This window comes from Cyprinodon variegatus, unplaced genomic scaffold, assembly GCF_000732505.1.
Source record: "Cyprinodon variegatus isolate N-32 unplaced genomic scaffold, C_variegatus-1.0 Scaffold24, whole genome shotgun sequence".
Taxonomy (NCBI): domain Eukaryota; kingdom Metazoa; phylum Chordata; class Actinopteri; order Cyprinodontiformes; family Cyprinodontidae; genus Cyprinodon; species Cyprinodon variegatus.
Window position 1 is genome coordinate 1,409,703 of NW_015150477.1, and position 12,952 is coordinate 1,422,654.

A 12,952-nucleotide genomic window follows, 5' to 3' on the forward strand; every position below is an offset into this window, starting at 1 on the left:
TTAAAAATCAGTTTACTTTTCTTTTTTTTCCAGTGGCCCTAATCCTCTTCCGTAATAAACTGCACTGGTTGGTGCAATTAGAAATTCTTGTATGATCAGTGATTACAATCTAGATTCATATTTACATTTAACCATGATCTTTACAGCCTGGTTCATATTTGACTTTTAGTGCATTGAGCTGCTTTCTTCTAGGGTCAATATCCATACAGAGTGAAACAGCATAGAAGTTTAAAGCAGTCCAAACTACCAGTTGCATAAAGCTGTATGCAGCCTGACAGCTTCAAACTGGAAAACCTGGAGCATCAAAACAGCAAAGAGACAGAGAAACACTCTTACCTTCCAAGCAGCACGTCCTCCACAGGCCCGAATGGGTCATCACCTCCTCGTTCTTCTTGCTGGTCTCGTTCTCGCTCATGGATTTGGTCTTGCAGACCCCGCGGGAGTACAGCCAGTAGTCCGTGCCGACCGCGATGGTCATGAGGCTGAAGGCCGCGAAGGCGCCCACCGTGGTCAGCAGCATCTGGACTCCGCGGTCGAACAGACCCATGTTTCCGCATTCCATGAAAGGGGGACCCCCTTTCCTCTTGATGTACAGGAAGTAAATATTTGAAAAATTTCGGGACCAAACCAAACCGAAAAAACGGGCTAGACTCGAGCGGAAGGAGAGGGAGGAAGGAGGAGGAGGATGCGGTAGGAACCTTATGGTTGCGTTTGGGTGAGGACCTCAACAAGAGAGAAAATATTCTATTACTTGGAAGGTTTATGGGGGAGAGGAAGAGACGGGATGTATCTCCTCTTTGGTAGCGTTCACTTTTCCACTAAAACAAATACAGACGATGGCCTGTAGCTGCAGAGGTAGCTCAGGCTACAGCCGCTTTCCACGAGAAATGTGGATAAAAACAGTGAGCTATAAGGGATGAGTTAAAGCCTAAAGAGGTGGAATCAAAAATAGAGAAACTATAAAGATGGTTTTCTCTCTACAGACCCAGAATAAAGAAAACAACCTGTTTATCAAAAGCTAGAGCTGAATTTACATGAGCTCAGATAAAGCAGAGAGAAGATGAAGGTAATGGCAGACTTACAGTACAACAGTTCAATTTTACTTTAGTCAAAGGCTAAAACGCTGCATTTACTGTCAGAATCCAGGGCTAGATTCAAAGCTCGTGTAAGGGGGGTATTAGTAGGCAATAATGAGTATTAATAATAATATTCTAGAGTTTTGTAAGTCGGTTAAGGGTCATAAACGAATGACGGAAGGCATTTCTCTTATTTTAAAAGAATAGATGAGTCGATTCAAGTCTCTTCCCTGGGTGTTTTGTAACAGGAAAATCTCACAAATCAGCACGATGGAATGAGGAAATCAAGGCTCAACCAATAAACTAATTCATTAGAAGGCCAGACAGACAAATGTCACATAAAATACGAGAAATAATAAGGATGGGAGGGGAAAAATTAACAGCTTAGATTTTCCTTTTTTCTAAAATTTTGATCTCCAGTTTCCATATGGAGCCTTATAGCTCTGGGCAGGTTTCCGCCGAAAATGTGGATCTGCGGTCAGAGGAGGCTCGGTGGTCGACGATCCGGAGAGAGCGGGGAGCATCCAGCAAGGCAAGCCGACCATCACTCGACATAGAGCCGGCAGATGAAGGAGGAGGACGAGGAATCGGTGTGGGCGCCGCCGCAGCCGGGGATGCTGATGGAGGAGGAGGAGGATGGTGCTGATGCCGCCGCTGATTTTGTTCGGGTATCCAAATTCACCGTGGCAGGATCACACCCAGGACAGTCCCGTTTGTGTAGTAGCCCTTGCGCCATGTATTGGGAAGAAAAAAAAAATGAGCTCGGATGAACGTTGCAAAGCCCCCCCTCCTCTGATCTTCTCCTCCTCCTCCTCTTCTTCTGCTCCGTTCTCTCCTTTGCGCTCACGGATGCGGGTTTGGTCGCTTTGCAGAAAGAGAGGATGAAAAAAAATCTATATTACACAATCAGGAGAGAGAGACGCGCAGATCCACAGACTGTGCTGGTGTTGTCACGATGTGAGCGTGAGCGGCGTTGTGCATGCGTTCAGACGTTCACTTTTCTCTGCTTTTGCACAGATGCTGAGTGGTAAGCGATCAGTTTGCAGAAGCTGCTGTAAATTTTGTCGATTCGTTTTCTTGGACATCACATTTAAATCTTTGCTGCGGCTCTGAAGGTTCGCTTTTGTTCAGCCATGGTTTAATCTCCCCTTTTCACTTCTGCTTTTGTGCATGCAGACCTGGATTCAGGCATGTATGGCTAATTATTAAAAGCCGATCCAATTGTTGCAGGGTGCCATCCCGTCCTTCCATCTGAAACACAACCAACTTTACTTATTTGTTGAGTCTCATCGAGGAATAAAATGGTTATGTCACAGCTAACATTTTTAAACATACAATCTTCAATGATGAGTGCTCAGGACAGAGCTAGAAGCTAAATTCACAGCGCAAATCTAATTTGTAATCATGTATTGAATAATAGATGTCACAATGAAACTGAAAGTTATTGCATGTAATGACAGATAATCTATTAATGGGTTGAAAAAACTGAGAAATTAGTGCGGATGTGGTGCTGAACGTTGAAAAAATAGAGAAATTTGTGCGGCTGTGGTGCTGAAAAGACAGCTCCCTACAGCAAAGTTGGTGTTTGTCGCCCCCTGCCGCTTAAACAACTTAAATGCAACAAGTAAAAAGGGCTCGAATATCCTCGGTTTTTAAAAGGTCGTTACATATTACGTTAAACAAATATCCTAACAAATAAACTTAAAAAATATTTTAGAGATATTTGAAATAAATTCTCTCATTTATATTTAAACTAAAGCATGTTGGTATATTCTGTATAATTGGGTCTTGGCATTAAGTAGAACATAATGTTCTGTCTCATTTACTCCAGTAAATATTAAAAGTGTACTATAGTTGAAAATATATCCATCCATCCATTTTCTGACACGCTTTATCCCAAGTGGGGTTGCAAGGGGTACTGGTGCCTATCTCCAGCTGTCTACGGGCGAGAGGCGGGGTACACCCTGGACAGGTCGCCAGTCCATCGCAGGGCAACACAGAGACAAACAGGAAAAACAACCATTCAGACACACACACACTCACACCTAAGGAGAATTTAGAAAAGCCAATTAACCTAACAGTCATGTTTTTGGACATGAAAATATATTGATTATTAAAAGAAACTACCCAATACGTTTTTTAGTCACTTATTTTATTGTCTGAGGTCACATTGGTCTATAAACATGACACTGCTCATAATCTAACTAGAACCACAAAATATTTCACAGATATAGTCCTGACCACGACTTTTGGTCCTGTATTGGTATAGACTTCCTAAACAACAAAGCTAACACTGGGAACTTTGCACAAGGTACTGCATTAGTCATTTATGTGGACAGAAGAAAGGAATGAGTTAAAAAGCATCCAAATAATAAATGTTACTATGGAGGTTTTTGACATATAACTTTTAGCTTTTCTCATGTGATCTATGCACTGATAATTATTTATTTACTGGATTGCTGATTGCCCATTGGTAGTAGGGGGTTGAAGTGAAGCCACTGGCTGCCATATTGGTACTGGTTACAATGTAAACAACATGTGCGTTACAGCATCGAACAATGATGATGTTTTAATTTTCAGGAGGACATAAGACTTTTAAAATAAAGATAAATTCATCACTTTGACACACACTTGTTGTTTTATAGCATAAATAGATTGCTTTAACTTATATTTTGAAATAGAGGCTAATCACATTTCATAGTAACTATGAAGTTAATTAAGTCTTTAAGTCATGTAGTATAAAATTATAGAAATCCATCACAATAAAATTAATGTCTTAATGGAGCATATTAATACATATTTATATGTACATACACACACACACACATATATATATATATATATATATATATATATATGGGTCAAATATTAGAGTAGCTTTTTTCCGGTCAATATAACATGCAATATATTTCAGCACATGACTTTTTCAAATGACAAATACAACAAACACTACAAAAAAGACAGTGTCATCTGCTTAATAATGAATTACTACATTGACATTTCACAGTGAATTCACATAGTCAGTCCAAGATAGCCATACTAATGTTACCCTACATACTATACTATTGGTTATATCGGCGTATATGTGGATTTTCTCGGTTAGTACATCTGCTGACTGTGAAATTACCTGCTAACAGCCAGCAAACTGCTTGGTTTTGCAGCCAAATGATACACATGTAGGTATCTTCACTGCTTGTGTCCGTGGGAGTGGGGAGTACCAGCAGACAGTAGATGGTGGCTTCACTTTTTATGGCCAATCAGCAAGCCAGTGAATAAATAGAAATCAGTGGATCTATGCAGAACTCCACTATTTCCTGAACTTAAAGCAGCCCTTTTATTCCCTGTCTTTTTCTACTGGATGAACTGATTAATCCAGGTAAGTATGGCCAGACACACCTGGATTATTAATCATTTCATCCAGTAATGAAACATAGGAAACAGAAGAGCTTCCTTAAGTTCACGGAGTAGCGGAGCTGCCTATAGAGACCATTGTGTTCTTAAAACATATCCTTCTTTTGAAATATTCGCACTATATTCAGACCTGCTCCTCATCAGTCATAGCAGACCGAAGAAGCATAAACAAACATAAAATATCTCCCTTGTTTCTAAGCAGAAACCATACATCACTGCCTGATCACCAAGTTTGGGGCAAAAACCTGAATTCAGCTCAGATGATGGGGATGAAAAGTGCCGTCCGGCAGCCGTGTCAAAACAGTTTTCTCTTTGCAAAAAATATACAAAACAAACAAACACGGTCATGTTTCCCCAAGGCTCCAGGGCGACATGTCAAACAAGAGAAGAGCTCCAGTCAGAGACGTTTGGACAGGTGGGTTTCTGCTCACTTTAACATTTATTAACACTGAGATGCTGAACTCAGCCATTGAAATATATGGCTTAAACATACAGTATTCAATATAGAAAATAATGTATTTATAACAACGGATAATAACAAACAAATACACACCTATTCAACTGAACCACAATAGAACTATTACACCTCTATTGGTTTTAGTTCTCAGCTGAATTCCTTCTGTGTAAATTTTCCATGTTCTCTGCATGCACTCATGGGATGCTTAACGGCATCAACTGTTTGAGTCCAGCCTTTGAATCCTGTCCGGAGGTTTCAAGAGCAAATTATTTGATTGAAAGTAGCTTCAGACACTTTGGAGCTGGCAGTGGGTCTATACTACTATCGGCTACGAGAATGAAGCAAAGCAAACCTCCATGCTGCTTCTGGCAGCTTCCTTTGTTTTGTAGTATTGGACTGGCTCTGCATTTAAAGATGTCTTTCATTTTTTAACATCATGAAAGTAAGCTTTTTCACATTTATATCTTTCATATTTAGTGAAACATTTTATGAATAATTCTTATATTTATCTATTTTACATGTGTGTTCCAGGGAGACATTGTTTAATGGTTACCAAACTTATTATACTCGTCCCTTTAACTGTTTTTTCTCTACCCAATTTCATAAGATGTATGTTTCACTAAAAAATGAAATATTTAATCATGGTCTCCTTTTTTTTTTACATCACTAAATGTATAAGCTACTTTAATGTCATTTAGTTCCTGTAACTAATTCTGCTCTGTTTATTTTATCTGTATATCTTTAATGATAAGCCAGGAGTCCAGTTTAACTTAAATGGACAAATTGCCTTTGAATCAAGCATGAATTGCTTTACTATATTTTTTCCAAGCATCAAGTCTAAAAATAATTGACATAAGAAACAGATGTGAAAGAGTAAAGGCTCCACATGCCATCCCAGGAAGATGAAGTGCTTGAAAATATGATTACATCAAAGCTGTGGTGGACATAACACAGGCTGAGAAAGCTACTTTTCTGTATGTCCAGCCGATGTTTTGCAGCATGTTTGCTTGTGAGGACACTGCCATGTCAGCAGCATTTCAACCCTGATCCCTAAGTGTCTTCATTTTCACGAAGTGCAGCTGAGTGAGCATTTTGACATGAATGTCCCTACCACACACACACACACACCCACATACATATATGTCCTCCAGCTCTGCTCCATGCGTCCTGCAGCTGCTCCACATAAATGACATCCCCTGGGTTGAGTCGCGGTGCAGAGTCCTGTGGTATTTTAAGCAGCTTGATTTAAAACGCCATTTCAACCTTATACGTCAACAACCAGTGGCGTGCATAGACATTTTGGGGGGCAGGTGCTTAATTTGAAAAAAAAAAGGGCACCTTTTGTGACACAAAGACACACCGACTGCCTTAGTTGTTTGAGATTTATTACAGGCGCAGCTTTAACAGCATGTATCTATTTTAAATCAAAAGCCATATGCTGTCTGATGCATATGCTGAACAAATGTTGAAACTCTGCAGCTTGTTTTTTTAACACTTAAAGGGGAAAAACAAAGCAATGCCACATTAGTTTCTATTAAATAAATAACTGTTTCAAATTGACAAATTCATAATCAAACTTGAGAAAAAGACAAGTTTAAAGACCAGAAAATTAAAAGTTAAGTGAAACTGTCTTTGACGATCCTGAGGACCTCAAAAAGCTTTGACTAAACAAAACATCAGAAGTCTACACTGCCTGCCAACGTCTGCTGACAGCAAAGAAGAACACCTATATGAATTAGAACGCAAGCTAGGGACATGACCTTGTGTGGGAAAAATTATCTCAAGAATGCATTGAATGCTTTGAAAAATTCTTATAAAAAAGAAATGATTATAGATGATCAAAGGGTAGAACACTGAATCATAAACAGCCTTTAAGATGAATTTCCTAAGTTAGATTTGAAGGTTACATTTTCCTTATTGTTTTTCTTCTACAAACTGAGCGTAATGCATTTTTTCTTGACTACATTATTATTTTTTCCTATGAAATATAATCTGCACCATATGATCTTATACTGAAACAAAGCAGGCAACAAAACAGGTTGGTCACAATAAAGGATTTATCCACACAGACCGGAGTCACCATTGCCTATTCTACAGCTTCAATCAAATATTCCCAGAAAAATAGTTACACAATATTTTAAGTACAATGTACCTGCTGAGTACAACATAACTGTACACGTACTGACCGAAACTAACCACGGATGCTTAAGAAACAGATAGAAATAGCTCTAATACTATATAAACTACTGTTACTTTCAAAGAAGTAAAAAAACCTGCTAGCAACAAGAGGTCTGCTGATACTATTAACATTTTTATGTTCGTTAACTGAACAGAACTTTAGGTATTTTTAGAATTGTATACATATATTATCACCCAGTTTATTTAGCCTTTATGTTTGCATAAAAAAAAAAAAAAGACAGATGAAAGTGTGCTGTGTTTTCTATAAAAAACAAGCTCAAATAGACACCATCAAGGATCGGAACTTGAGGTATATACCCTTGTTTTGTTAATTACCTATTTTTGCCTATTGCAAAACAAAGTAGAGGAAATGCAATGTATTAACAGTTGCAGAAAAACTTGGCAACCCCTCTGCTTTTATGTTAGAAGTTAATATCAGCTTTTAATCCAGAAATGCTACCTTGCTTCTCACATTTTGCATTTTCTTAAAAAGAGAGGAAGAAAATGCATATAAAAAAACTCTCTGCTCAGAACTAACAGATGGCTTTAGATATAAAGCAACATCTGACATCATGTATGATTGATTTTTGTATTTTAAGACCAAAACATGACATCCCCACCACTGTTATTACTAAGCTGCATCATATTTTTTTCTGTTAAAACAGCTCAGCTCTAGATTGGAGCATTGGCTCCCTGTAGCACCTTCTTCCAAAGGCCTTGTTTCCTCTAATTATTTTAGTAGACTAAGGCACCTTGTATAGCCTTAGACTCCATACCAGGTTCATTCTACTGACTGAAGTTGAATCAAACAAATTCCCAACTTGTCTGGATCCAAGAAATGAGCTTTAAATGCTTCCTGTCATGATAGGTTTAAGGTTTCTAACCCACATGCAGAACACACGGACTCAGGGAAAAAGTTCAACAGTTTATTTTGAAACACAATGATAATAAAGTACTGATGCAGGGGGGTATCAGGTCCAGGACTGTTCACGACTGGTTTCTCTGCAGAGGGGGACAGAAAGGTTAGCAGATATCCAGGTATGTTTGCTGGTTTAATGAGTGCAGGTCTGTACCAGTTCAGAGGTTTGAGCAAAGCGGCAGAGGAGGGGAACCAGGAGGGTCCAGAGGCTGAAGGCAGGCAGAGGGCTATGCAGAGGCAGAGCTTGGTTTCTGATCTTGCAGATTCAGATCTGAGCTTCTCTTTCAGTTTCTTCTGAGAGCGGGCAGGCAGGTATCTGACAGATTGACTTTCCAGGGTTCTTCAGAGATCAGACAGACTGGTTTCAGACTGAGAAACTCTTCCAGAGTTTATGGGTTCAGACAGGTTCTTCCTAGGAAGCAGAGAGGACAAAAACAGATTAGGTTCAGGTTTCAGGGGAGTAAGAGATTCAGACAGGTAGGTTGGCTCAGGCTTGCTAACCATAACTGGCAAAACACTGGCACTGGAGTGTTGCTCTGCCTCTCCTTAAATGCTGGTCTCCTGATGAGCAAACGAGCCGCAGGTGTGGTAGTCAGCTTCAGCTCCAGGAGACCTAGAACGCCCTCTGCTGGACAAAGGTGGACAGACCTCCAGATCCCAACACTTCCAAGCTCAAAATAGGACTGAAAGGACCTAGAACCACACTTGTTTTTTTTTATCATCATTTGATTAAATTTTTTATGCATACATTTTTTAAACTGCTTTACTTTTCTAAAAGAACCTTCAGGAGAAATTCAATGATGATAACAAAATATTTTTTTCCACAGATTTAAATGATCCAGGGGTAGAAGCTCCAGTTTCAGGTATCTGGAAGAAGGCCCTGATTCAACTTCTGCTATTGCGTCACATATTTTTAGACCCAAACAAAGACAGAAACATTCTGATAAGGTTGAGATGGTGATAAAAGTTGATACTACATTTTAAGCAGGACAGCAAACTTAGTCTCAAGCTACTCCTTCAACATTAAATGATTCAAAAAAAAATGTCACCCCTGCCCTGCCTGTGAAACAAAATAGATTTTCTGACCCTCCAGTCAGAACCATTTTGATGGAAACTCTTCAAAGTATAAACAAATCATTTATAAACGCCTTTAGTCATCTTTCTTTTTCTTTATGGATCTTCAAACTAAACACAACAAAGAAGAAGATGGAGAAATTTTTATTTTTATGATCTGCAACAACAAAATGATCAATGATAAATTAATCTGAACCAACCTTTGGCAAATCCAACACTTACAACCAGGGAACAGCTCTACAGTTTCAAGCTGCACCTAGAAAAAAGAAAGAGTGTCAGGAATCCAGTTTGTTTGGTCTGTTTTTGTGTTTCCTTTCCTCCTCCACCAGGTGGTGCCCCATCCTCTTTGGGTCTCCCTGCACACCTGCAGCTCATTGCCTCATTACTTCTGGAGTGCTCTTAAGCTGCTGACTGCCACTACCTCGACTACCTTTACCAACGCAGGAAAAGCAGCAGGAAACATCAAATGGATCTTTGTTTATTGCTTTCCAAACTAGATAAATAAACTGTGCAAAACAAGCTCACTGTTGCTACAACTAAAATAAATCTAGAGTTAGGGAATTTAATTTTAGTCATTTTATATGACTGGATTGATCTAATATTATATATTTCTGGGAATTTATGAGAGATTATCATGTGAAGTGATTTTAAATGACTTTAAAGTAAACTCATGTGGTAATGATAAACTAAACTGAAGGGCCACTCATGATTGAGCAGTGTTTATTCCTGTTTCTCTCCTAGACATCCCTATATAGCTCAGTTTTTTACTTTTTACTTTCTTTCATCCTTTTTGACATAAAAACTGGCCCATAGCTCCTCCACTTGACTGTTTCTTTCCTAAATAAAGCCACCTATGGAGGGATTGCTGCGGAATCAGTAACAAAATGCAAGCAGATATCTTTTGTTACGTTCTGCTCATTCAGGATGAGCAAATCATGTGAAGTCATTTCTTTAAGTGCGATTAGCTGGATTTCCTTAGAACCTTTTTAACTACTCTTTATGATTTGGCTAAACTTTCTCTGCAAAGTGCCTTGAGGTGGAATGTGTTGTGAATGGCAGAACTTGATTATATTGAATTGGTTCTCTCTGGGTAATCCAACTTCCTTCAACGTCCTAAAAAAAAAGAATTATTAATGCTAATTGTTTTCCGTATGTCAGTGATTCCAAACCGGGGGGAGTGCATTGCAAGGGGTACATTAAAACATTTTATTTCTTAGGTAGTAAAATAAAATAGAGCTTTGATCTGTTTTGTTTTTCTTATATGTTTGAGTTCACCATAAGCTTTGCCACAAATCAGAACCAAGCAGAGGAACAGCCTGGGATCAGCTGTTTTTCACACTGACCTATCAGAGCTCATCAAAGCAGCTCAGGTGTCTTTGTGAAAACAAAGTAAAACTAATTAAGTCAGTCTGAATATAAGTTTTGTTCAGTATTTTGTTCCTAATTTATCAATTTAAATTGTGATTATAAGGGAGTTACTCAGAGGAACTCGAAAAATACAATTTTTTTTATGATTCCTTACTTATTTCCAGGCAACAGTCTTGTGTTGCTTTTTTTATTTGAGATGGAAAGCAAAAAGTGCCTAAGAATTAAATGCTAAAGGTTAAAAAAAATTTGTTTAATACTTTTTGTTTAAAAAAAGTGATTGTACGTTCGACTTTTGGACAATCATCAATACTTTTGACTGAGAGGGGAACTCATGGTAAGACAAAATGCCCAAAGGAGTCCACCAATCAAGAATGTTGAGAAACAGTGCTGTATGTTACCTTTAGGTATAATTTTTTTGTCTTGGGTGTTGGACAGGCGACCTGTCCAGCCCCTTTCTGGATGGAGAAAAGCATCAGGCAACCCTCATCAATATGAGGGAATAGATAAATAACTAACAAACTAAATTATTTTTATGCTCTATAACAGTCAACATGTTTGATTGCTGTATCTGCACTTAAATTCTGTTTTTGTCAGTCTACAGATAGAAAACAACAACCACACATGATGACGAAAGTGAAGACAATAGAGCCTCTGTGTGAGCAGGAAAAGACAGAGAAAGATCTGTTGGCTGGAGAGACAGAATAGTTCACAGTTGGATAAAAATGAGGGATTATTGCTTGGTTGGAAATACTGTTACAAAAGCCTAATAGAAAAGTGTTAAAATAACTCATGCAAAATTCTTTGTAATGTAAGAAATGTTTATTTTTAGATCTTGAATGTGACCTTTTCTGACAGTTTTTTAATCTATAATCAATCAAAAATATTCAAACCTTTTTGACTAAAGTTTTAACTGTGTTTTAAAGATCAACCTGTTAAAACAACTCCACTTATAATTATATTAACAATAAGCAATAAGCAGTAATTTCATATATAGGCCTAAATCTCACATAGATCTGAGTTAGTGAGCCACCAGTGTCAGAAAGTTATCAAAGCAGCACTAAACTGCCTCAAGATTTCAGTTTAGCAGATTGTTGGGAGTACTGTAGTAGTATAGGGCTTGGAATCCTGAGGTTATGAGTTTGAGTCCCACTCCCACAGACTGCCACTCTGGGTCCCTGAGAATGACCCTTGGGTGCCCCATGATGCCCACTGCTCGCCAAGGGGATGGGTAAAAATGCAGAGGTAAATTTCTCCAATGTGAAATCAATAAAGGATGAGCTATTCAGGAAAGTATACTGCAGACAAAGATCATAATAATAAAAAAGATTTTGTCAAACAGAACACACATTGCAAATAGAGGTGGGCGACCGCCTTTCTGTGATTGGCTGTTGAAGTTAGCTGACTCTGTCTGATTGGTTGTTTTAGTTTTCCTGGTTTGGTTAAGGCTGACGATTCTGCTCTGTTTTCATCAGGAACAGCAAAACAAACGCGGATCAGGTGACCGTGGATCCAGAACTGGGTGTGATCAACCTGATGATGTGGAGAAATGAAAAACGAAACCGAAGATAGATGCGGCCAACCCAGAAACTCACGGGTCAGAGTCAGTCTGATCTGGTCTGGTCTCCAGTCTGCTCGCAGTTTTACTTCATGCAGTGAAGATTTGATTTGAAGCAGTGAGGAGCGCTTACATAGAAAGATGTCAGCAGCAAGGTAAAAGTCTTATATGTCTTCCTGCTCAGAGAAGCGCACATATGCGCACTGACCTGCGGCGCTACTGTGTGTAGATTCTAGGACGCATTTTACACCCAGAAATGCAATAAGTTTCAGATTTTATGTACATCTTGTCATGTAATCGGCTTCCAAAAAAAGTAAAAAACAAAAAACATTATTTAAAATATATTTAAAAAAAGATTTAACGTGAGAACCAGTCAGATAGAGAAAAAGATGTCACCTGTAAAAATGTTACCTGTAAACTGGATGAGGAAGTTTTATTTAAAGTTTTATTTTAGTTTAATTTGGGACAAACTTTGACATCAGCATATTTCCCTGAGTTTTGGGGACATCTAGTGGCCAATACCTATAATACACCCTGAAATAAGCCCTTTATCTTAGCTGACAAAACTTCTCATTCTTTTGAAATATGTCAAATTTAAACAAATGTTGATGTTCACTCCTTCTGTTTAGTCATTTTTAGAGGTTTCAGGTCTTAGTAGTTTATCTGGCTTCATTTGTATATCTGGCCGGTATGAGGAAATAATAAAGCATACATATTTTGCAGCACTGTATTTTTTTTTGTACATAAATGTAGCTGTAATTAGAAGTCAAACCACAAATGCAACCCACTCATTGTTTAAACCGAAGAGCTCTTGCCTGCTTAAAGAGGAAACATGAGCCGCGTCTGGAAATGAATCTGTTTGCAGACCTTTTAAGAGTTGAAAAATCCGCAGATCAAACAAGGAAATGAAAAGA

The 12,952-nt window shown here is 38.5% G+C and overlaps 2 protein-coding genes across 2 annotated transcripts in view; one reads left to right on the top strand and one right to left on the bottom strand.

The window, feature by feature from the left end:
• Nucleotides 1–2,177, bottom strand: part of LOC107096624 (voltage-dependent calcium channel gamma-2 subunit-like) — a 107,841-nt gene extending 105,664 nt beyond the window's left edge. The window contains exon 1 of the mRNA XM_015393361.1: nt 337–2,177. Coding sequence (XP_015248847.1) covers nt 337–562 — 226 coding nt within the window. The 5' untranslated portion in view covers nt 563–2,177. The remainder of the gene's footprint in view (nt 1–336) is intronic.
• A 9,761-nt stretch (nt 2,178–11,938) lies between these two features.
• Nucleotides 11,939–12,952, top strand: part of LOC107096780 — an 8,483-nt gene continuing 7,469 nt past the window's right edge. Inside the window, exon 1 of the mRNA XM_015393591.1 lies at nt 11,939–12,193. Coding sequence (XP_015249077.1) covers nt 12,180–12,193 — 14 coding nt within the window. The 5' untranslated portion in view covers nt 11,939–12,179. The remainder of the gene's footprint in view (nt 12,194–12,952) is intronic.